We start from the raw sequence: 26,207 nt of genomic DNA, 5'->3' as shown, positions 1-26,207 counted from the left end.
GGAATACAAAATCAGTCTCGCTTGGTTCACCCGTTTATATTTCACTTGTACATGAGGAATATAGGAACTCTTTGTTTGCCACTACTGGTAGTTACTACTGCTGTTCGTGGAGTTGCTGGACAGAAGTCAGCCCCCATACCAAGGGCCTTAAAGGACTGATATGGATGTAACTCACCACAACAGAGCACACACATACCAAACACCAGAGTTTCACTGTCATCGAGGTGCATCCCTGTTGTTTTGTCTAAAACAGGTGAAGAACAGAACTGGGGATTCAAACCAATTTCAGAGAGTTTAAGAGTGTATAGTTGTATTCTTCTCCACAATCATTACTTTATTCCTTTGTACATTTGGTTGGTGTACTATGTAACAAACCCTTGAAGGCTTGGCCGTCCAGTGGCTTTTAAGAACTGCTTTACAATATAGAGGCAGCACTGTGTTTCTACTACTTTATAATCTCGCTAAAGGAGTCAAGTTTATCTCTTGAGTACTTAAATTACAGTCCTACTCTCAAAACAACGCAGTTCCTCAGCCTGTGCCTCAGTGATTTCTCAGAGGTTTTCTCCCCAGTTTCAAATGAAAGTTTTCTTTTTTTTCTCCATTTACTGTCAGTCCCTGCGATCTCAGTTTAGGACTTGATGATGAACCTACATTCTTCCTTACGCATATTGTGTTTCATGGTCCAAATGTTGCTTCCAGTCACAACTCACAGACCTCCAATGATAACCAGAGTTGCCTGAAAGCAGTTCTGATATGATCGATCGCACCAATGTAAGCGATACTGTTATCTGAAGCCGGTCCATACACAGGCTTGCTCTGAAGACAGGCCACTGATTAACAAGCACAAGCCAGAAAAGAATCCAGTTCATGTTTCAGAATTTGGTTGTTTTGGTGAGACAAATGACACCTTGGAATACCAAATACAAGGAAGTTTTCGTTAGAGCAGTCGGAGGTAAATCCAAACACAAAGAATGAATACATCTGCAAGAATTGTGACGCTATTTTACTGCTGACATAATAATAACAAACATTTTAAAAGGTTAAACCCTAGTTTATAAATAACAAGACCAAGTTTCAAACACATGTTGCCAAACAGCTGCTTGATGCTTTTTTCCTTACTCTGTGTGTTCAAGAGCCCAAACTAAAGGCGCTCCTTACCTGAATACACTGAGGTTTTAACTGGAGGCACTGGGAATGCAGCTGAGGTTTCACAGCTGATTTACTGGGGCCTCAGTGACCACCACTGACCAGGGTGGACCAGGGATAACAATCTGGGACCTGCTGCTGTAGGTTAATTTCGCAATTGCAAAACGGCACCTTGAGACAAGCCAAGAGAATCTAAACTATAGGGATCAAGATAATAACATGTGAAATGCAGACTCTAACGCATAGCAATACTTTCTGGTCGTGCAAGGACGGGTACCTATCCTGGCAGCTTTACCACTTTCAGCAAAATTGTCCAAGATCGGTTCTGCAGTCTTGCCCCTGGAGCAAAGTTCACTTTGCTGGGTCACAGGGAGATGACAAAAAGTAACAGTGGAATTTGAGACTTGTGGCTTGACGACTAGAAAACAGCCTCAATGCTTAACGAGAATAATGAATCACCTACAGCAAAGGGCCAGAGGGTAACGTTGGTGCTGTTGTAGCATCTGGAGGTGGCTGCTCTCCCAGGGGCACAGCCGGAGTGCCGATGCGTGGGCTGCAGTGTGACAGGGTCAGTCTCTCCCAGCAGCTCACTCCATCCCATTAACAGAGATCACGCCCAGCTCTGTCACTCCATGTGTACACTGTCACAGCACACGTGGTGGCTCCCTGCGAACGCCACATCTTCAGAGAGCTGCAGAAGGGAAGGAGCAAGAGGATCCACGGAATTTGGTGGCTCCGAAATGATGGCCTGGGCACTCTGGTGGGCCATAGCAACTCACCAGAGGTTTCCCTAAGTTACAGGGTTTTAAACCTGCCTGATTAAATGGGTTGTACAGTTCAAGGACATTGTTACAACGTTTCCATCAGTGAATAAGTAAAAACTTCTTGTAGAAACACTGCTGAAGAAAAATATGCCTGAACTGAATAGAGCACATGAACTATGAGGCAATCCTGTAATACTTCATTAGTGTAAGGAGCCAGATGGTAACAAAACAAGGGGAGACAATTCTTAGGTGAGGACAGACTTCACTGAGGTTGGGAGTTAAGTCTGTGTGTATTTGTCATTAATGTTTGACATTAATGATGTTTCTATGTTAGAGCTCAGACGTTGTTCATCTATGGCATGCCCCATAACCATACAGAGCCTGTATTTTGTTTTCATTTTCACTGTGAATACTTGTGAGGGAACTTTAGGATTTACCCGTGGCCCTGTGTGTAACAATTCAACACAAAAGCAGTAAGCCAGGGTTGAACTTCAGTTCGCAGGCACAGCCTACAGAACTTTTCTGCTGAAGTTGTATCTCGTGCTACACAAGGATGGCTGACAAACACCTTCCTGGCAGGAGTCTGTGCGCCCCTCAGATAAATTGCTGTCTCTCACAGATTAATCAAGTATTTGGAAGAAACTCATCCAACTTGCCCGGGAAACCGCACGCTGTGTTAACTAGGAGATACCTTTACAAACAGCATGATTCACTTTGGACTTGTGAAACACAAACACTTTCCACTTTTTTGAAGTAAACCAAAACAAAACTGATTTCTCAATTTTTCACGGTTTGATTGCTGTCCTCCCATGCATACACACATGTACACATAAATATCTACATATACACACATACATATATATACACACACATATACAAAAGTTTAAGCCATGCACTGATTCTCACGAACAGTGACTATTCAGGTTGGCGGCACTGTTTTACACACAAGCAGAGATCTGACTGATTTACATGAAAATGATACTGAACTGTTCTTCTTTGTACCTGGCAGTTCAGTGCAACAGTGAAAATCCACACCAAGGGGAAGGGATCGAGGATCAATTCACCTGTCAGCCCCACCACAGTGTGCATTACTGGTCCTGTTTGTAGAGTGCTCAGCCAAGAGCTGATGGTTCTTCAGTCCCCTTCGAAGCAAACCATCTGGTGGGTTTATGGAACAAATGTCCCCGAAGGGGACAAGGTTGTGTGTATGACAATGACACTGAAGAACACAACTACTGATTATATTTAAAAAATATTTTTACAATAGGTATTTGTCTATTTATCTAAAAATGTTCATTTCTTGAGGACACACAGACCATTACAACAAATAAATGTAATTAAATACCAGGCAAGATGTTACACCTTTATTAGGAGCAGAGAAAGTTTATACCAAATTACCTGGGATACGGCAGGTGAGCAGGAACTCGAAGCTTCATGCTGCTGCTAGGGTCTGTCATTTCCACCACCACTATCTCCACCGTTGTTCAAGACATAGAAATACAGTGTTGCTGTCTATTTGCTAAAGGCCCCAGCTCATAATGGTAAGCAGCAGTTAATCCTCTAGCACACTTCTCAAACTTCTAAGCACAGACTAAATTTTGTAACAGAGCTTATCTTGCTGTCCTGCTTGCTGCCTGGTTGTGATCACCAACCCCTGCTGTGCCAACTATGGCAACTGCCATTTGGAAACTTAATTTCTATCCGATTTAATACAATGTTTTGATTTGCAAAGCGGGGAAGCCAAGAGCAGGTAGTTGCTCTGCTCTTGCTAGTCCAGCAGCAGTTCTGCATCAGAGTTTTGGATCACTGTGTCAAAAAAGAAATTATTTATCCTAGGGCATGCTTATATGTGGGAGGGAAAAGGACGGTGAAGGGGAACCCGGAATATTCTCTCTTTTCCACGCCTAGAAGACAACAAGACCAGGTATAGAGGATACCGAAGGACCATTTTTCTGTACTTTCTTCCACAAGTTTTGGAAAGGGCGGTTACAGCAGAGACAGAAGGGAAGAGATGTCTGTGGCTCTGAATCTAAAAAGGAAAGCTCTGAGCAACTGCACCAAGAGGTCTCTGGATATAACATAGACAGCATCCATGTGATCGCATTTCGCTTATTACAGAGGCCAACAGAGTTTCCAGAGGGTGTCTGTTTGGAAGGACATGTTAATTCAGTAACAGTGGGTGAGACCAGCTACAACAAATGGGTGGTTTTCTCCTGGGGGTTGTGGGGAAATAAATGGTTCTGCAGAGTATTTCAAATCATAGAGAATCTGAAGAGCTTTTGACTCTCAATATAACAAGGCCAACCCTCTCCAGCAGGTTAGAAGCCTGTGACACAGAGGTGATAAGTCATCTCAGAGGAAAGGGGTAGGGAGCACAGGAAAAGAAAAATGTCTGTGTACAGAGAAGGTGAAAGCCAATGACTCTCTGTAACAATAATTTCTCTCAAACTGGGTTACAGCAAGAAATCTAAGAAGTCAAGACTTGGAGAAGAGAGGGACCCAAAAGCAGGAACATACAGATAACACTGAAGATATTAACAAAATATATTCTGAAAAGGAACAAAGCCACACAGCTTTTCCTGGAAGTATTTCAGAGAGACAACCCACACGCCACACATCCCCTTACAGTTTATCCTGCAAACTACAACAGTCGATGTCAATGACTTGCATCAATCTGAAATGGCGGAGAATCACACACCTACGCCTCCCAAACAAGCCGTTCCACTTCAAAAACCCCAAACTCACCTTCCAGCGTCTCACAGCGTTTCAAAGCACAATTTGATGGCAAACTCAACTGCTTCCTTCAGTTCAGATCTTTCTTGTCACAGACACAGTAGCATCATCCAATTTGTTCCTTGGTGAAATCATGAAACACGGATACTTATGCTTTAAGATATTCTGAAAAACTGACATTTTACCAGTCATAAATTAGAAAGACAGTTATACCTTTGCAACTCAAAACAACTACACTCAGCAAAACCGGACGTCTTCTGTAATTACTTATTGCAATCCCGCACACGCAGATCAAGATTTGTCTATTGAAATGCCAGGCATAAGTGATTCATTAACTAAAACCATTCTGTAATTTTATTGATATATTTTGTGGAGTTCACATATTTTTGTACAGCAAACATAACACTGTAGGCCACAAGAAGCTGCAGCACTATTGTTTAATAGCAGCAAGGTATATTTTTTAATCAGGGTATGTGGACAATAAATAGTCTGTTTCTTTGGATGTGAATGTTTAAAATGAAGTTCTGCTGCAGCTTCATAATGTGATTGCTATTTTACAGAGCTTATACACAAAAATATATATGCAATCTTTTTGTCTATATTTTATACAAATACAACAGTAGTTTGTGAATACATTTTAAAGTACATATACATGATAAGCAACTCAATTTCCCATATCACAGGATAGCAGATTTTAAATGCAAGAAACATATACAAATTCAGTCTGGAATGCAGGGTTTTCTGTGTTCTTTTTTTTCTTTTTTCTCTATTTTTGACTCAAAACTCTTATCATTAAAACCTTTTAGCATACAAGTCCAAACAATTTTTCCACTAGCTAAAAATATAATTTCAGCAATCCAAGTCAGGTTTGGGTGTGTCACAATTCCCCAATATACTTTTCCCAGGTTTTGTTTAAATTCAAAGGCTTTTAGTAATACACAGTATGTCCTTCACACCATATAAAAAGCCCACATAAACTTTTAACTAGCAGTCATCTATTTTTGCGAACAAGAGCTGGGCTTGTCAGCGTTTAAATTTGTATGTCCAAAATTTTACTTTTGCAAGTGCATATGAATACATTGTGGTGTTGCACAAAGTTCATTAATGACAAGTTAAGTCACAGTATAAAAATATATCATACAACTATAGGTCTAGTATAGTCCTTTTTTCTATGGGTAAAAATACATCTGAATGAGACAGGGAGGTTTGTAGCACCATGAGAGGAGTTGTATCCCAAGTTACATTAGCAGCATGATCCAATATAACAATATTGCAGGAGTGTTTCTGAGGAGATAAACATTCACTCTGGTTCAACTGTACCACTGAAGCTTATACTGAAAAGTGTTTACATATGATTAGCAATAGTTCTGTGTCACTTCCAGGGCTAGATAACTGTTATCAAAAGACACTGCCTTCCAACAAAAGTAAGACACCCTTATTGCATAAAAGCTTTGGGACTATCCCAACACATTTTGAACTACTGGGGCGTTACTCGTACGTTGAGCACGATGCTAAGTAGCCTGTGGTTTTAACTGTACACTGGGAGGATGCAGGACGGGCAGCTACGCCCGTACGGTTTACTACCTACCAGATAAGTACATTTATTTCAGAGGCTTATCTATAGACTGAGAAGAATACAGGATGAGCTGCTAAACCAGTGTATGAGACAGACATAACGAAGGATGCAATCCTGCTCCCCTCCACCTTTTCGGGCGCAGGATCAGGCCCCAAGTTAACTTCAGACAGCAGCATAGCGATGATAGGATATGATAAAAAAAATCTGTATCAAATACTGCATGTTAAACAATTTTGTCGTAGTTTACCATCCAGAACCCCAGAGGACACAGTTTGCAACAGGTGAGGACAAACTCCTAATTTTTTTTGACTGGTATTCAAAATGGCAGTAGAAGACAGTGTAGTTTGAAACATGTAAACCTAGTAAAAACCATTGTAAAACCCTTAAGAAAGACACACTGGTTCTGTGCAATATAGCAAATTGATAAGAAAACACTGTAAAAATGTACCTGTTTAAAATTACAATGTCTATCATTTTGTACACAAAGCATTATACCAAAGGCCTACATATATGTAATCTAATGGCACTTGAAACAAATTATAATAAAAGGTTTTATAATAAAAAGCATAACCTGTAAGAAATTTTCTTAAAAGGTTTAGGTTTTTCTTTTTGAAAGTGCTATATCTTGTAATATGTGTAACATAGAGGTTGACCAAGCTTTATTTTTAAAAATATTGGCCTATAATACAAGTTTAGCTCACTAGGCAAATGATCCTGAAAATATGTACTCTTAACATTCATTATTAGCTTAATAAAGCAATCAGCTCTGGCTCATGTTTCAGTCAGTATATGGTTTTTAAAAACCGCTACTGCCAAATTAACAATAAATCACTCTATTCCACAATTTACTACTAAATAAAGCACAAGCAACAAGTACACAAAAATATATATATTAAAAAAAAAAAAAAAAAGAAAACCAAAAACCAAAACAAAACCAAACAAAAATCCAAAAAACAAACCCAAACCCCAACCTTAGTAGAAGTTTAGAAGTTGCACAAAGAGTGGTGCAGGATCAGCCAGCCCTCCCCCCTCCCGCTGAGAACCCATCTGAAATCGAGAAAACAGGTTTTAAAAACTTGACGGTTTAGTAGTGGCCAATATTGACTCTGCCTAAGTGATATTCCAAAGCACTGTTGTGCGGGCAGTATTGCTGACAGTGTCAGTCTGCTTCCATGTTACTGTATATCCTTGTTCAGCGGCAAACACGCTCGGTGCAGCCCCCCACTGAAGCCCTGACTGAATGAGGTTCAATATCTTGTCTGAGGTCCCTATATCTCAAGTGAAATGTAGGTCTAACTCCAAAGTGAAATGTCAATCCCTTTTCAGGAAGCTAAGGCACGAACACAGTAGTAAGGATTCTGGCTACGCGCTAAGAAACGGGTGTTGGCAAAGTGTCTGTTAGGTTTTGGTTGGTACTTTGTTTTGTTTTGTTTGTTTGTTTAATGAATTGTAACTGGCAACTGAGACTGATACGCAGTCGCTAGGGATTGGAAATTCGTGTGTCAGATGCGGGATGCGGAGCGCTCGCAACTTGCCTCTGCTGCAGGGGGAGTTGCAGATGCTCAGCTCCACGCGGGACATAACCCACTGGAGAAATTAAGTTAGTTTATCTTCATCTCAGATTGATTTGAAGGATTGAGAATAAACCCGAGTTCTTCCTAGATGCGTTATGGTTGCTGATTTAAACTAGAGTTACATTCGGTTGCATTCATCTTGTGCTCTGTTCATCTGTGTTTTTCTTTCCTTTAGAAAGGTGAAGAAAAAAAAAGCAATATTGAACAAATCATTCAGCTAAAGATGTAAGTAAGCGAGCAATCTGTTTCACAGAAACCAGAAGAAGCCGTCATGAAGCAGAGCTAAAAGCCCACTTTGTGATATGCTCCTAAACCCAAAATCTAGGAGTAGTTTGCAGAATTTCAAAGGTTTTTCCTTATTAATACATCCTTATTTTAATGCCTTTGGAACACTCATTTATAAAAATGTTTTCTTTCAGTAATAAAATTTAAATACACATATGTATAAAATAGTAAAACTACACCTGTATATTGCTCCTAGAATTAAAAAAAAAAGCAGGAGCTACTGATAAAACATCCGGAGCATGAGCTCCTTAAATGGGAGCAACTTTTGTTTCTGTGAAGTATATTTAGTTTAACCACTTAAAACCTTGCATGAATCCTCATTGTCGTTTGAGAGATATTAATGCACTTGATATCTATTTTTTAATTCCTTGTACAAAAATGACAAGGAAAAGAAGGTTATTGTTGAATTACAGCAAATCTAGTTTGCTTGCATGAATCACAGGGTTATTTTTTTTTTTTCCTCTTTTGGTTATTAGGGGTTGGGGAATAGAATATATTGCATTAGGTAAAAGTGGTGTAAGCAATATGCTTTTACTTCACTCCTAAGAGTCCTGTCTTTAAATCTTGGCAACGGGCAAAAAGTCCCTAACCAAGTACCCAGGTGTAGAAAGTGTGATTAACATCTAACTTGTTGCTTAGGAGGACATAACACACCATGTAACACAACTGAAAAGATCATTCCAATAAAAAAAACAAAAACAAAAACAAAAAGCAAAACCCAAAACCAAAACAAAAAAACTGGTATTTGCAAATTTACATTCACTCTCTGACTGCACACTAGTTTTGAACTCAAAACAGATAAACACTTTCTGGCTGGACTTGATCCACCCTTTGGTGGTGGCAGCTGGGAGGAGACTGATGCCTACAAATGCGAACATACTATGGGAAGATTCCTATGCAGTACTCCCTCTACGCTACTAAAGAGAAAAAACAGCGAGCTAAGAATAAAAACAAAAACTGTGACAAAATATTCTGCATTACTACATTACAACACTTTTATATTTCAAGATCAGCCATTAATTTTGCCTGTTTCCCTCTACCAGAGTCAAGAAAGCACAACACAGTTCCAAATTCAACTTGAAACATGTCATTTACACAAGCAGAGATTCTCTGTTGAAATTCTGTTCAGCCATGATTTTAGAGAATTAAACTAATTTTTTCTTCTGTTAACCATAACAGGCCACAAAAATTTAAGCCAGAAAATGGCAAAATTCTTAACATCTTTTATAATGACTTTAATACAAGTCAAAATGCTATATATATGTACATGTGTATATATGGACTTCTATATATACACACACAAGTTTTAAGAAAAATCTGAATTCTATATTTGTCATTATTCTAGATTTGTCATTATAGAACAGATCAGATGTGTCACTATTCGGGAAGAGGATTTGTTTGGAAACGGACTCCAGAATTTTTTTCCCAAATCTTCAGGCATCTTTATGATAAATATTTTAACTAGATTGTTTGCAAATAGTAAAATATATTAAAAGGCAAAAGTGGTCGTTCTACCACAGACCTCAACAAAATGGAATAGCTGGTGTGGTTGAAAAAGTTTTTAAAAAGGGATGAGTGTTGAGAGTTTGCTTGGGGTGACTCTGTACTGAACATTTAAAACGTGTCAGTTGGCAGTGAAAATGAAAACAATACAATGAGACTGTTTTTAAAAATAAAATAAAGAAAAAAACCAAAACAAAAGAACAAAAAACAAAGTAAACACAGCCGAGAATAAACACTTTCAAAACATTTTTTAAAAAGTTAATTTAAATTTCTTACTGGCTTCATGAGATTGGTACTGTAAAAAAGCAGAGAATTTATAATGTCTTATAGTAGGCACTAAGTTAAAAATGGTCACCTAAGGCATTTCTACAAATAGACAGCAACAAGCCAGCTTTGTACATCCTATTGGAAAGCTTGATGAAATCGCGGTAGGGTGGTGGTTGTGCTTAGACTGCTTGTGAAAGCTGCTGACAACGAGTGCAGAGACCCAAGACCTATACTATTGCTAGGATCTTGTGGATCCTGGGTTTGTGGTGGAAGTTGAGTCATAGAAGAATGTGCCTCCTCTTGCGTATAACTCATTCCGAGGTTTCCCACCGAAACAGAAGGATTATAGGGAGGGCCGTTTACAGGTATGAAGTTGAACAGCTGAGAAAAGTCCAACGATGGGGTGTTTAGAGGTTCGCTAATAGGAACAGGGCCCTTGGAAAGGGAAACCTCCCCAGACCCATCATCTAGTGGCCCTACTTGCGGATCCAGCCCTAGTTTTGACGAAGATGCTTGAGAATCCTGGGATGAAGAAGGCATACCACTTTGCAACTCCATTAAGTAACTTTCGATTTCCCCTTTCAATGGCTGTTCTTTTTCAGGCATAGAAATTGCGTATGAGGTAGTACCGAGCGGATATTTCAACGATAGCTGGTGAGAAGGATGGACAGACTCCATATCTATTGGACAAGGCATTCCCAATGGTAACGATGTGGCAACCATTTGGTGTGCAGATGCAGAACTCTGCATGGACTGAATCTGAGTGTTGTAGAGATTTAATTGCAAAGTGTTTGTAAATGGCTTTGATGTCAGTTCACTGGAAGGTAAAGACATCACTGGAAGCAGCTCATCCTTAATAGGCACAGAAACATTGCAGGTAAAGGGATCTAGAAGGTCCATTGGCTCTGTTTTGACCTTCAAAAGTTCTTGGTTGTGACTTTTCTTCATGTGGCGCGTGAGGTGATCCTTCCGCCCAAATCTCTGTGCACAGTACTGACAGAGGAAGTCCTTTCTTCCAGTGTGCACTACCATGTGTCTACGGACATCCTTTCGGGTGTAGAACCGACGATCACAGTGTTCACACTGGTGTTTTTTCTCCTTCACTCCACCCGATGACTTGCCTGCATGAGTTTTGAGGTGCTCCAGCAGCACTCCTGTGCTTTCAAACGTCTGCAAACATACCTTACAGGTGAGGTCACCGCTTGTTGCAGCGTGCAAAGCCAGGTGACGTTTGAACCCAAGCTTGGTATTGTAGTTCTTTCCACATTCTTCACACTTAAAGGCCTCTTTGTTGGGATTGTGTGTATGTAGGTGATTCTTTAGGTGATCTTTTCGGTGAAACATTTTCTCACAATAATTACACTTGTGGGTTTTCTCAGGAGAATGAGTAGCCATATGCCTTTAAACACAGATATATTCTGTAAGTAATTATTTTGATCAAAAAACACACGTGCTCATTTTTAATGGCAGCTAAATACTATGCTAAGGGCTGCTTGGCAACAGAACCTTTTAACTGAAAGCATGACACTACAAAGACAGTTCGACAAATTTAAATATAGCGAAATGCGAGCCATTTCTCTTAAATTGACACTTTAGTTTTGGTGGGCTTTAGCTAATGTAACAGGGGTATACGGGCAAGTATGAAAGTACTCATGTAAAAGTCCAAAGCCAAAAAAATTTCAGTCCATACTCTTTTTTCTCATGACAATTCCTTATACAAATGAAAATTCTATGCTCATTAAAAACAAAACAAAACAAAACAACAAACAAACAGAAAACAAAAGCAGAAAACAAATTAAGAAACAAAATCAAAGACATTAGCTTGCAAACTTAGGTAATTTAGAATTCTAGAAACAATCCAATGGCTACTTTAATTAACACATCCTCTCTGCAATCAGCTGAAGGTGTACACAAATATATACTTTTACACGGCTTAACACGGCCAACATAAAATAGATAATATAATCTGAAAGATAAATAGAGTTTAATACCTTAGTAATTTGTATTTAGAAACAAAGGCCTTGGTGCAGTCTTGTTGTGTGCACTTGTAGGGCCTCTCTCCTGTGTGAGAGTATGAGTGAACCTTTAATTTCTCAACACTGTTAAAGGCCTTGTCACACAGTTGGCAAGGAAAGTTTTTTCTTGGTTTGGTTTCACCACGCTTACGTTTCCCTGAAGGGACTTTCTGGGTATCTCTTACTTCTGACAAATCACCAGGAATGACAGTGGCCATCGCAGCCTAAACCAGGCCTTCTTGTTGGACACTTGGGAATTGCCCAACTCCACTAAATGATTTAGCTTTAGATGGCTTCTCAAGTTTCATGTGGTCGTAAAAGAAAGCAAAAGGGGACTGGAAAAAAAAAATAAGAAACAACTAGTTTGTAACTAAACTTAGATTTTGAAGTTTACTTGCTATGTGATGCTTCTGAATAAAACTTAAAAATAAAATTAGGTTCAGCTGGTCTAATGCAATACCTGTAGGTTTCTTTACACTATTTGCTGCAACTCTTAAAATGCATTGCTCAGGATGAACAGATCCACATTTGCCCTGAAATCACATCTCACAACCTTCCCCTCAAGCACTGATGGAGAACAGCAAAGGTTCTGTCTGATTAGGGGAGGCATCAGGCAAAGAGCCTACCTACCCAGATGGCTTTTGGCAGCTTTGGATTTCCAAGGAATTAAAGCCATGCCTGTGGCGTTTGCACAGGCACACACACACACACACATCCACACACAGAGTGATCAAAGTGAAAATCTGTAAGCCTCAAAATGTTTGAGAACCTGTGCGAAAAGCAGTAGTACCCATGCTGACAGTCTGGGGGGGTCAAAGCTCACATTCTCACGCGTACCTCTTCCTTGTGACTACCGCACATCTACTCTAGTAAAATGTATGTTTTGCCAATGATTGCCAATGCCAGGTGAAATTCTGCTAACAGACACTTGACATATTAATAACAGAAATCCCACAGATTAGGGATATATTACACAGATTAGGGTTTTATCAGCCCAGCACTGGAGACTCCCACCATCCTCAAGCTATTCTGCAAGGTGTGAGCACTGTAAGCACTGAGGTTTAGCCTAGCTCAGGACAGAGGCTCTTAGCTGGTTCTTCTTGGGCATTGCAAACTGTGAACTAAACCAGCGGCTTTTCAGCTAAAGGGGGTGCATGATGCTTGTGTATGACTTCCTGGCAAACAGTTTTAAATTCATCATCTGGTAACGTGTAGTAGCAACTGGGCAGCTGCCATTACAGGGCACTTAACAGCCCTCCTTTGTCAGGGGTAGCTGACAGCCTTTTCTCATCATGGGAGCACAGTTGCTACTTTAGATACCAAATGCAGTGCTACCTGTGGCGGGAAAGGTCAAGTGTGGGCTCTGTGGCAGCGGGGGTACGGAGGAAGATGGCAGGAGGGCAGCACTCAAAGCAAGCCACAGGCAGGACAGGAAAGCCCTAAAATTTGGCCTTTCTCCCTCAAAGGCAGCACTCCCCCTGCCTTGGTGTCGTGGCTCACAGCTGCTGCCTTCTCTGGCCGCTGCTGGGGCAGCTGCACAAGAGGCGGCTGGGCTGGGCGGCACTGAGGCCAGGGGCAGCGGTCAGGCTGAGGGTGTGGCGGCCAGCCGCCCCCATAGGCCCTGGCAGCGGGGCCGAGGAAGGCAGCAGCTGCTGGGACAGGTGGAACCAAGCGGCCAGGTGCTGGGCAGAGAGCACCAGGCTGCAGCTGCTTCAGCCTAATGTCTCCTCCCTGACACACAGACCGGACTCTTCCCCACCAGCAGCGAGGGGAGGCTGGACAGCTTCGAGGCTGCCCACTTTCAGCTGTCCTCTCTCCCCTGCTGAGGCTCAGCAGAAGTGGAGGGAGCCAACTGCTCCAGAGAGGGAGCAGAGAGCAGCGCCCAAGTGAGATGGGGGCACAACTAAACTGTCCTTGAAAGAGCCCTCATGTGGCCCTGGAAGAAAGTGGGGTGAAAGGAGGGGCTGTTCTCTACACATGGCAGGACAGGAGGGCTGGGGAGCAGGGACGGAGAGAAAAGGATGCACCTCTTTAATGTCTGCATTCTATGAAAGCTTCAGACTGAGATTTCCATTTGAGATGTGTACACAGAGTATGTCTTTGTCTATGGCTCTTCCTTCCTCCTCCCCCAAATTCTTCCCTTGTCTTTATAAGAGGAGAGAAACACTGGCACACCAAGATGGAAATCTGCTGCCTTTCAACCCTATAGTCCTTGAATGGAGGTTAAACTATGTTACCTTCCATAAGCGAGAAGTTTTTTAAGACCACCTTTATTCTCCCAAATTTTTTATGGAACCACTAACCTCTTTAAAGCTACCCAGTGACAAGAAAGGTGTTTTTTTAAGGACTCTTATCATTTCAGATTTGTCTCCGACTCATTCCCACTCATGAGATGAAGCCTGAAGACATCAATTCCGTGAGTGGGAACAAGCACAGGTCTTCAAAGAATCAGCTTAATTTTATTTTCAGCCTTACAAGCAGCTTTCTAGCTCATAAGTGAAAAAACAGAACAGTTGTTTGGAGACTTGAGACCAAAGTGTTTCTGCAATAAAAGTAAATGAAGACCAGTGCCAAGGACTTCAATGGAGTCACCAATATAAACAAAAGGAGAGTCTGATTCACAATGAACTTGTGATAAATTTGTAGATCGAGAGATTTTCAATATATGCTTTAATCAGAATCAGATAATAAAATTAATTGTGTTTCCCTGTAAATGAACACACTGGTCTTCTACACATATTGACCTGAATATAAAATGAAATCTTGTTTTAGCCTAATCTCTCCTCACAAATAAAGTTCTGAGGGAGAAAAAAAAATGCAACCCACTCTGTGCTTACATAGCGTGTATCTATACCGCACGGGCACCTATACGAGACCTGCCGCACAGAGCTGACAGCGCAGAAGCTGTGGCCCTCGCTGCGTGCCTGGAGCACCTATGGCCTCACAGGGTAAGAAAGGGCTACGGACCCTTTCGCGTCCCTGTCAAATCCACATCTAGCCCGAGGGGGACAGGCAGCATTGGTGGCAAAGGGGAAGGGAACTGCCTCCACAGTCTGCTGCTGGGGAATGCAGTGAAGTTGACCATGCTGGGTCCATAGCTCAGTAGCAAGTGGCCTCCATGCTAAGGGAAGCAGGCATGGCTAGAAGGATGTATGTTGGAAGGATGAACTGCCATGAGGAGGGACAAGGAACAAAACTAGGATGTGGGGGCAGGGAGGTGCAGGGAGCACTGCATGGGAGCTGGGAACCTCTAAGGGCACAAGATTGGGGCAGGTGGGGAGGGACTGCATGTGCATTAGGCTGGGGAGATGCAGGATATTCGGCCATGCAGAAGGGTGATATGCAGGGTCTGGTGTGAGGCCAAAAGCAGTGTTTGTTGTGGAACAGCATGTGAGGCTTAACTGTTAGATTAACAACTCTGACAACTCACTCCTTTTCTCAATGCAAGGATCACACCTCAGACTGGAGGCCATCCTATATTCAGGCCAATATAACATGACTGTTACCTTCTCCAAAACATGAGGTAAGCTAGCTGCTGTACCAGATGGAACCCAGAACATTGACACAGATGAAGAATTCAGGTTTTGTTGCTCCATAATCAAAACTAATTAAGCTGACTTTGAACTGCTTAAGTGTCCTTAAAAACACATCATTAGAACAAATATAGTGTGGATCCAATCTTTGACAATGACAGTGTTTTATTAAAAAAACATGTACGCACTATTATCTCAGTACCATTTCTCAACAGATAAGGCAATTAAGAATTCAGTATTGATCTCTTAATAGCAAATAACCTTTTTTTTTTTTCTTGTGGATATATAGACTGAGCAATGGAGATAAAATTTAAAAAAACCCACTGATCCTCAAATATTACACTTTCCAAAGACCAGCTGAAAGAATTTTATGAATAATACTGCCCATTTGTGTCTCAACATATTATCACTTAAAATCCTCATTCTTATTGGTGCTTTCACAACTGCAAGATGAACGATTATATGCAGTATCAAATATAACAAACACATTACAAAAAAGCTCATATATAATACTATTTTTAAAGAAGCATATACTTAAAGCAGGATTAAAGCAGCCTCTGTTCAATGCACACCTGATGTTTGCCCACTAAAGTCCTCAGATTTTGGTCTTAACCAGTTCCGCTGACTCTTCTTGGAGGAAACCAGAATCCAGTACTTCCCATTTTTACTGGTCTGAAAAACAAAAGGAAGAACGGACTAGACTCCAGCGAAAATAGTATATTCAGAAAGGCTGGGATGTGGCAAGGTGGGGGGGTTGGAAAGAATCAGAAAGGAAAAGTTAAAAGGGATAGATCCAACCCATGCACAGAACATTATGTACTGTTAATTGTAAACTGTAGGAATCATTCTTGCATTATCAGTAGTAATCATACACTTCAATTCGCAGTATACTTACATCATTTCAACTAATGCTATGCTGGACAGTAACACATAAAGAGATAAAATTAGACAAAAGCAAAGGAGTTTTCAATAAAGATAAAAACAAAACAAACAAACAAAAAAATCACAGACCACAAATAATTTAGAAATAACAGTGAAACATGTTAAATGCTGGGGCCAGACTTGAGTTTCTTACTCAGAAAGGACTGAATAAGAGAAGATTTCTGGATTAGGCCCAACTTTACTAGAACCTAATGCCTTCATTCTGCTTAATTATACAGGAAATAGCAGCTTAAAACGTGACCTGCAAAGGAAAATAAAATTAATTTTAAAAAAATAATAAAGCCTCTTGATGTACATGCTACAGGTAAATCGCAATACAGGGCAAGTCTAGGTGTGCCTGAGCAAATCCAGAGGGCCTTTCTGGAATTTCCCTTACATCTCCCTTTTCCCTGCCACCATACTCTTGTAAATTTGCAGCATGTCTTCCTTTTCTTGCTGAAAGGCCTCCTGGATGACACAGGTATACGCGGAAAACGTGTTCAACGCCTCATTATACAGGGGAGGTTTTACCCCCTCCAACTCTTCCAGATATGTAAAGGCAAAGCCCTATACAGTGCACACACCCCACGTGGCATACCAGGCTGAAGGTATTTGGCAGGAACCCCAGAGTAATGTAATATTTCCCCCCGGACAAACCATTTTCCCTTCTCCCTTTCCATTCACTCCAGTAAAGCATTCTTGCTTTTGGTTCTGAGTTCAATTTCACACAGCCCCAGCCTCCTCTGCTGGTAAGCATGAACGTGAGCAAACCCGCATCCTTCAACACCTCTCGAAGGCAAAAGTGCTTCACGGCAACCGACTGAAGCTCTGACAGCTGAGGAGCATTTATTTGAGTCTTCGTACATACAGGTAGGAGGTTGAAACCGCTCCAGTACCCAAAGAAAAAGTGAAAACTGTTTTCAACTAATGAGCAAGAGAGGGGGAACAACCCTCACCTCCTCTTTCGAAGGTCCCCAAATCATCTTGTTTCAGGAAGAAAATGCTGATGACTTCTCACTTCCTCTCCCAGCAAGTCCTTTATAAATCATTTACCCTGTGACGCCTATCTCAACATCTTCCACTATTGCAGCAGAAAGGAAGAACTTCATTATCCAGGTGTTTTTACTAATGTAGCTCACAATAAGTAGATTATATTTAAGACAGCCGCATAAATGTAATGAACTAAGTCCTTGTGGAATTAGTCCCTCCACTCTTGGTATTTACAGACTATTTCCTGTTCGGGAAAAAAAAAAAAATCCGTCTAAAATATTATAATGCCCTCTTAGCAGTATTCAATATTTTCTCTTAAATGCTTATGGTGCTCAATTCTCACCACACATCTGAAGTCACTCTAGCAGAAAGCAGATGCCCTCAGAGATGGGCCATCAGAGGCATGGAAAGACCTTGTCAGGGGCAACTGAAGCACCTGGAACAAGTAAATAAGCAAGGTAAATGCCAGGGGGATTTAAAATGCTAAAGAGAATAAAGGAGGAGAGTCAGTTACTCTTATTATCTTATGAATACAGCAAAATCACAAAGCAGTGGATCCAGATGAGGGCAATGCTATACCTACAATTAGCCAGGATACTGACTTCTACAAGACCATTATTAAGCAAAGAGCTTAGCAACATACACACAAAAGGGGAAAAGTTTGTATGAATAATGAAAACATCTGCTACATTTGACAGGATTAAGTGAAAGCAGAAAATTTAAGAAAATTCCTATGCTTTGTGGCAATACATCAGCTATTGCGGCAATAAATCAGACTTTTTGTTATGCACAGAATACAAAAGTTGCCCATGATAATCCTGATTTTTAGATCACCTTTCTCAGAAGCCTTTTAGTGCTAGACAATCTCTGAGGCAGAACACTGGACAAAGATGTACCATTCTTCTCCTAACTACTTATAGCTATAGCATTATTAAGTTTTCTTCTCAATCACATAAGTTAGGAAAAATGTTAACAGAATAACAAACCTCAAATTATCCTCCACATCACATTACAAAAAGCAGTGTCACATGTACATGCCCCAAACCCACTTGGGAACTAGTAACAAAATATGACTTCTATAATTTGTCAGATTATAATTCTTAGAATTTATCAGACCTTCCAGTATCCATGAGGCGCTAATTTTGCTAACTCTCCGATAACTCCAGGTTAGACTTTCTAGAAAAATGCTAGACTTTTAGCAACAGAAGACTCATCTCAAAGTAGCTGCAGGTAGCACAAGCTGCCAACCCGGCACTTCCAGAGGTCTCTCTTACAGAGAGGTAACTTTCAGTAAGAGAAGATCTCAGCGGGAGAAGGTGATCCCATCAATGGAAACAGTCAAGTGGGTAAGAAAAATCCATGCTTAATTGGCAAAGGTGTTGAAGTACTGATGACTTCAGGGGTACTTTTCTCCTTCTTGAATTAAAGTCGGTCTTCTGACTGATGCAGTGGCCTATATCAAGAACTGTTTGATCTTGGCAGACCATCTGATCCGCATTTATTTGAACACTCTTTAAAGGAGACCTGTTTGATGCCCATGTTCAGAAGGAGAATCATGTCTTTGGTACGAAGATGCTGATTCTCCATTTGTTCTTGGATGGATGCGGCCAGAGGTAGAAGCGGGCAACAAAGGGAGGTGTCAGTGGCCCGAGTTCTGCTACATCTGGAAGTTCAAACTGAGGCTTTGATGCTGTAGGACAAAGCAGGAGGAAGAACGGGCATTGCTAGGATGACACTTAATCAAAAGGTGGGTTTGACAAGGGAGCCTCCCTAGGCCAGGAGCAGCTCGTGCCTGCACTTTCACAGAGTAATACTTCATTTAATTTTCTGCCTGTTTCATTGTGTAATCTGAAAGATGTGAACATCAAGCAACACGTATGCACACGTTTCTCCCCTAAACAAAGAAGACAGCTGGCACAACTGCCTCTAAACACAGCACTGCCAAATAGCTGGAGGGACAGACCTCAAGCCCCATGGCCCTGTCTCCAGCCACTGTGGCCTTTCCTATGGTGGGCAGCGAGAGGGAGAGAGCCAACAAGTACAGAACCTGATAGCAGCCAGGAACCGGCCGGGGTTTATAGCTCCTGTTCTCTCACAGGCTGACAGAGAGATGTCAAAAGATAAAAGGGTCTACGCTGAGGTTCCAGGGGAATGAGACGGCACTGAGAGGTGGGTGAATCCACTTGGCCTTTTGCATTTTTGGACAGCAGTTATTGTAAATAACCATTCAAAGATGTAGGCACTGGCCATACTGTACAGCAGTGTTTCATGTAAGGGGAGCACACACACATATGCAAACTAACCACAAAAGAACAGAGTTTGGTGTTTGTTTTTTTTCAAATATATACAAGGGTGTATTTATCTTATCGTGAACTTCAGGACTTTTTATAGCAAGGCAGCTGAGTTCAGAGAAATCCTTCTCCATGGGTCCAAGTCCTAGCCTAGAGTATAAAGAGGTGGCCAAGGGAGCGTGGTAGGACAGCAGCAAGAGCGCACACAGGCTGCAGGGGGACACAACCAAACCCAAGCACGCAGCAGAACCACCCGTGAAAGCTGCTGCAGGGAAATTGAATGATATGGGCAAAACAGTGAAAATATCTATCCAACGATCTTAGGTATAAACATACGAACGAGTTAGAGATAATAACACATAAGACTTTCCCCCTTGGGGAAACAGCCTAACATCTAGAACACAATGAATTAACATAAGCACTGAAAACTAAAATCAGGCAGCTATTGTAGTCTACTGTTAGGGGCAGCACATTACTAATATTTACTGTGTGCAGAACAATGACTATGCTGCAAAGAATATTATCTAGAAGGTAGAAAAATACAACTACTAAGATATTTCATCGATGGGAAATTTTTAAAAAGTCTTTGTGTTTTGTTTGTTTGTTGCTTTTTTTGGTGGCTTGTTTTTGTTTTGTTTATGTTTTTTGTGTTTTGTTTTTGTTTTTGTTTTTTGGAAAACATCCACAAAACAGAGAAACTTACTGAAACTGCATAAAGTTAAGTAGGAAAAAACCCTGATCCTTTCAAACTAGTGTGAAATATGGATAGCAAGGGAAACAAAGGCACTAAAATGATTAAATCTATTTTTTTTTTTCCTGGGCAGTAAATACACAGGAAACTTCTGTTAATTATACATACCTTTTATTAATTAATAAAGCAAGCATTTGGAGGGAAGAACCACTAGGTTGCTGCAGGACAGCAGCCATAATATGAAAATAGCTATTGATATAGATTTGACTACTAAATACAATAATTTTTTTTTCATGAGCATAAGACTATTTGCAGTTCTTGAAAGCTGTACTACAGTAATGAAATTTGGACAATCAGCTTTTTAATTTTAGAAAATAACTCATTCTTATAATATGCTACACTAGAAAGAATATTACATAACCTTTTTCAGAATATAGAAGAAAAATTCTATCATGCCTGTCTTGTTTCTTCCAAGTTTCTGGAAAAGTAGAACATGAACTTACCAACGTTTGTTTTATCATGACCTAATAGTCTGTAATTTAAAGGAAAACAAAAATCACAATACTACCCAGCATCTCTTTGTGAGCTTTCCATGCTTCAAATTACTTTGGTCCACTTTAAGTCTTGAGTGCTCAGTTTTGGTTACTAAATGCTCCAAAGGATTCCTGATTATATACTAAATTGAAGGAAACAAGAGCTGCCTAGAGTTAACTGATCTGATGATTATGGTTTTATGAGCTTTTTAAGAACCTCTATGGCACTCCATAGATGTTTTTCTAAAAACTTTGGACAGGCTGTGGTACAAATAACATTGATACTGCAATTACTGTTAGAATGTTTAAAACCTGCAAAAGTGCTTTCATGTATTTCGGAATCACACCACGACCCTCTTTCTGATGCCAGATATGAGGAAGAAGTTTTTTTACAATGAAGGTGGTGAAACACTGGCACAGGTTGCCCAGAGAGGTGGTAGATGCCCCATCCCTGCAGACACTTGAGGCCACACTGAACAACCTGATCTAGCTGAAGATGTCCCTGCTCATTGCAGGGGGGTTGGACTAGATGACCTTTGAAAGTCCCTTCCAACCCTAACTATTCGGTGATTCCATGAATAATTTGCATCCATTTTTACAGTGATGATTCTTCTTTGAAAGCAAACTTTGGTTACCATTTAATCTCCATACAGGACCATGTCATTTTTATAACAAAATCAAAAGCAAATCCTGTACAAGTAAAACCAAACACACATCCTGAAGATGTCTATGAGATTATACAATAATATCATGAGCAATTAATTCATGTTTGTAAGGTACATGACTTTCCTCTGTCTGAAGACATCTTAAAATGTCTTAAAATGAGATAAGGTGTGCAGGCTAGATTAATGGTACAACTAGACCAGTATTCTGTCTCCACTAATAGCCAAAAGTACAGAACCAGTCATGAATGTGTGGTATTTCTCACCAATAGTCTTCTGACCTCCAGCTACTTTGATGTCAGGGACTTCCTGAACAATATGTGGTTTCTGTTACTTAACTTACAGCACATCACCCTTCCAAGCAATAGTCTACACTCCCCCTGGAAACAGTATCAATTTCTAGTATCTACAACATACTTTTGAAAAGTTGTCCCAAAAATCCACTACGATTTTATGGAGAACCTTTTCCTTTTGAAGGCTCTCAATCTGCCTTCCCTCCTAACTGTGTATGTACCTGTTTTGAAAGGCAGTAGTTAGCCTGCCTCTTCCTTCCTCTGCAGATCTCCATGACACTGTCCTCAATTCATTCCTTTCCCAGACCAAAGTCCCAGTTTACAGAAGTGTTTTTCATATGGAAGCCACCCCATGGAGGTCATCATCCTTGCTGACCTTTTCTAAGCCTTCTCTAGTTCTATTAAATCTCTTCTGAGATCAGGGCTCTAGAAGTTCACACAGCACTCAGTACACAACTGGACCACACACTCTCATACTGACATTCTCAATTTTGTTTTCTATTTCTTTCCTTTAACACTTGGGTTGTGTTATGGTGACCAATGAGCTCATCATCTCACGGAATCACAAATCACAATCCCCAAATCTTATGCCTCAATGGTAATACTGAGCTGAAACTCATAATCTTATATACAATCTGGATTGTTATGGCCAGTGCTCCTCAGATTTCACCATTTATCTACACTGAATTTGATCACACATTTTGTTGCACAGTCTTCAGCACTTTAACATCAGCCTACTGTTCTCAACAGCTGGCTCAGTTCTTCATGGCAAACTTGCTCACTCAATTGCTCATCTCCATACTGACAGATACCTTTTACAACTGTGTGGAACCTAACTGGGATCCTCCTTTAATTGAGAATTGACATTCTACTCCTGCCTTTTGATCCTACCTTTTAATCCATCGTTTACTTATGCGAAGACCTTCCCTCTCACATTATGGCTCCTTAGTTGTCTTAAAAAGCCTTACTGATAAAGTTCACTTTGATTTTTGAATGACAACATCTTTAATTCTTGCTGATACCTCCAAAGAACTCCAACTCCTTAAGACAGGAGTCTCTTAAAATGCTGGTTTGACTCTTACCAAATAATCATACCTACTCAGGTGGCCACCAATTATATGCTTTATCATAGTGTCTACCAAAATTGCCTGGGTACAGATTTCAGTGCAGGCCTGCCTGGCCCAGATCACCTCTAAAACCGTGATTTTACATACTTAAATTTCAGAAGATTTCTCTAAACCTGAATACTTTAAGATGTACCATTTAAACAACATAATTAGGTTGCAGAACACAACTAGATAGGGTAGGAAGTTACAAGTTTTGCTTTTTGAGGGAGAGTCATCTAACATGAATCATAACACAAGATGTTTTTAACAGTTTCAGTAATCAGTCAAGTATAATACAAGGGTTTTTGGTGCTCCAGTCTGCTAGATGGAAATCACAATGACATCACTGAACACAGGATAAACTCCACTCACATGTATCACCACACAGCACAATCCTGTGCAGCTAATGATCTCTGCTTGGTCAGAGAGAGATGATCTGAACTGGAACAGTACAGAAAAAGGCAGCCACCTGTCACTCCACTTTGTGCTGCGCTCCTCACTGAAGCTGAGAAAGTAAAACTTACCAAAGAGTTCAGTAATTTCACTTGAAGGTATGCTAGGCAGACAGCACAAAGGAACTGGCTGTGCTGGAGGAATTAACAGGGTGCCAGAAGGCAGGGACAGGTTTTAAATAGCAAAGTCTGTCAAATAAAGTTGGACTAGAAGCCAGAAAACATGGGACTTCAATAATCCAACCAGTGATTCATCACTTGGGTATGGAGAAATCCTCTACCTCAATTTTTGTCTGATGTTTAAAGAAAACAAAAAAAAAAACAAAAAAACCAAACCAAAACAAAACAAAAAACAAAAAAAAAAAAGAAAAAAAAAAGAAAAAAAAAGAAAAAAAGGGTAGTACTTATCCTTCTAGCTAACAAGCTCAAATAATAGTTAATATGCTCAAATAAAAGGGGCAAGGTGATATTTGAAAAAAATTGCAATACCACATAGAAGCTGCAAGGACTGTACTAGCACAAGACCATTCACAAGGGTTAGATTTCCCTCATGATGTTAAGTTAGATGGTTGGGAAGCTCACATCTGGGACAAAAAGACAACACGTGAAAGGCAGAAATAAAGTGACAAAGAAAGGGCAGTCTCCCCAGCACATGCACTGCATCCCAGGTATAGGTGGTAACTGTGCAGTAGTCCAAAGAACGTAGTGGAAGCCCAGTCCTGCCCTGAATCAGGCTGCCTGAAAAACATTGCCTGGGGGCAAAAACTGTGACAGGATTTAGCACTGCTTTTTTCATAACCTTGGACTTTCATATGATTTATTGGAGCTATTCCAATTAAAATGCTGATCCTGGTTGTTTTCTCTCCTCTGCCTGTTATCCTAGTCCCCTCAAAAAGATAAGTAAGCAAGAGTGCCCAATTTCCAAGCAGCTGCTAATCTTCCAATAAACCCTACAGTCGAGGAACAGCTGTTATCTGAGAAGAAAATACTTCATAGATTATTGTAACCTTATGTTAAGTAAAAAGTGTCACATTTAGTCACAATGGCCTTTGCTACTACTGCTCCAGCCATGATATTGGTGTATCAATGACTTTATGAGCTAAAACCCAAAAGGCTCAGGAAAAGATAATTAAAGATGCAGAATATTTAGAGTAATGCCAAAGCAAATCCCTCTTCAAAGCTGTCATCAGCAAGCCTTTCAGAACCTGCACAGACACTGTGCAGACACTGAATCCGTTACTGACTCCATACATACCAACTTCGTCTATGCAATGATGTCAGCATACACCTGATCAGCTTACTCTGATCACAGTGACTTCACAGAGTGTTTACGTGACATTTTGCTACAAGAAAAGCCTTGTTAATGAGGTAAGTACATAGCTCTGCATTTGCTTCCATCTCCCATTCGACACGTCGTGTGGTTCATTTACAGTGCTCTGCTCCTGTTTGTCCTGCAAAGCATTTTGGCATGCACATCTTAATCACATTTTGAGATTTGATGCCAGATTAATGAACAATTAGAAGCAGTCATGCATCATTTAGAGCTGCACGATTGAACACGGCAGAGGGAGATGAAGCCAGGCAGCTAGCACCCAGAACAGTCACCTGGAATACAATTTTTGGATTCATGTAACTGGCAGCAACCACTACTTTCAGGCAGCAAAAGCAGAACCTGCCTGCAGTCAACACCGATTCTGCCCTGGAGCTGCACCAACAGAATACCAATCTGGGAGGTCCTGTCATCCTGATGAAACATCATAATGACGTAGTCACCAAACAACTTTACCATTAAATCGCAAGGTAATCAGCTTGTTATTGGCAGGGCAACGAAGTCAGGAAGGCTGACAGCAGCATGAGAGGGTTTCTCCACATCTGTCAATGCACAAAAAGTCAGGGATAGATTTGAAGGGATAGGGTTCCTGGCTGGCACAGCCACAGGTGGTGAGACGCACACCTGTTGTCCTACTCTACTCCAGCTCCACCTCTCAAGCACACAGGCTTAAGACTTTACCAATACGATGGCATATTCCTTCACAGTCCTGCTGGACACAGTTTATCACAGTAAGTGTTCACCAGTACTAACAATGCGTGGTCTATGATGAAACACCTGTGTCCTGCAAGGTAACTTTTGTTCTCCACAGTCCAAGACACCAGGGTATTTAAGAGTTCTCCATTCTTTTAAAGCAACTTAGTTGACTCTACTTCTCTGATTTTCAAGCCTACATTAAGTGATGGGAGAAAAACACACACAAGACTTTGCCTTGAACAGCTACAGACTGCCAATGGGGCAGGCTTCCAGAAAGGTGGAAGGAAGATGGTGACAAAAAAGATGGAATAAAAATAGTCTTATGACTGTATGGTATGCATCAACGTTTCATGCACGTTATGGGAAAAAATCCTGGAGGGCAGATGGAAACTTGAAATGGAGATGCTTTTCTGAGTCCCAGAAAATGTATTCCTCTAAGTGCTCTCCTATAGGACGCCTGAGCTCCTTTCACATTGTGGGAAAGTAGCTGCAGGCAAACAAAAATTTGCAATCAAAAGATATGTTTTAGTTTAACTTTATTTTTAAAAAGTTGTAAAGAGATGAGTTTTACAACAGTTGTGTGTTCAATTATTTTTCAGACAGGTGTTTAGAAAATTTATTTATTTACTGATTTAGCTGATGGTGCTTTTTCAATGAAAAAATAATGACCTTAAAAACAAAGTAGGTTGTGCAAGAAATGCTCCTCTAGATGATATACACAAGATCCTGAATACTGTCAGGCAACATTTCTAATTGTGGTCTCAATATGGAACATGTATGTTTTTTAAGGTGTTGGAAGTAAAGTACTTGACGAGGGTTTTGGTACAACTGTTTATGTTTAGCACC

General features: G+C 40.6%; 1 protein-coding gene across 2 annotated transcripts in view; it reads right to left on the bottom strand.

The window, feature by feature from the left end:
• Positions 1-5,018: 5,018 nt before the first annotated feature.
• The window catches only part of PLAG1 (PLAG1 zinc finger), a 50,733-nt gene continuing 29,544 nt past the window's right edge, over positions 5,019-26,207 (bottom strand). The window contains exons 1-4 of one of the 2 annotated variants that reach the window (XM_080338901.1): positions 17,274-17,321; positions 15,969-16,068; positions 11,840-12,198; positions 5,019-11,247 (exon numbers count right to left, since the gene is read on the bottom strand). In XM_080338901.1, coding sequence (XP_080195027.1) covers positions 9,984-11,247; positions 11,840-12,081 — 1,506 coding nt within the window. In that variant the 5' untranslated portion in view covers positions 12,082-12,198; positions 15,969-16,068; positions 17,274-17,321 and the 3' untranslated portion in view covers positions 5,019-9,983. Of the gene's footprint in view, positions 11,248-11,839; positions 12,199-15,968; positions 16,069-17,273; positions 17,322-26,207 lie in introns of those variants that run through there. The other variant, XM_080338900.1, reaches the window with a different exon arrangement.

This window comes from Nesoenas mayeri (assembly GCF_963082525.1).
Source record: "Nesoenas mayeri genome assembly, chromosome: 2".
NCBI classification, from domain to species: domain Eukaryota; kingdom Metazoa; phylum Chordata; class Aves; order Columbiformes; family Columbidae; genus Nesoenas; species Nesoenas mayeri.
This window is presented reverse-complemented; position numbering and strand designations above follow the sequence as displayed.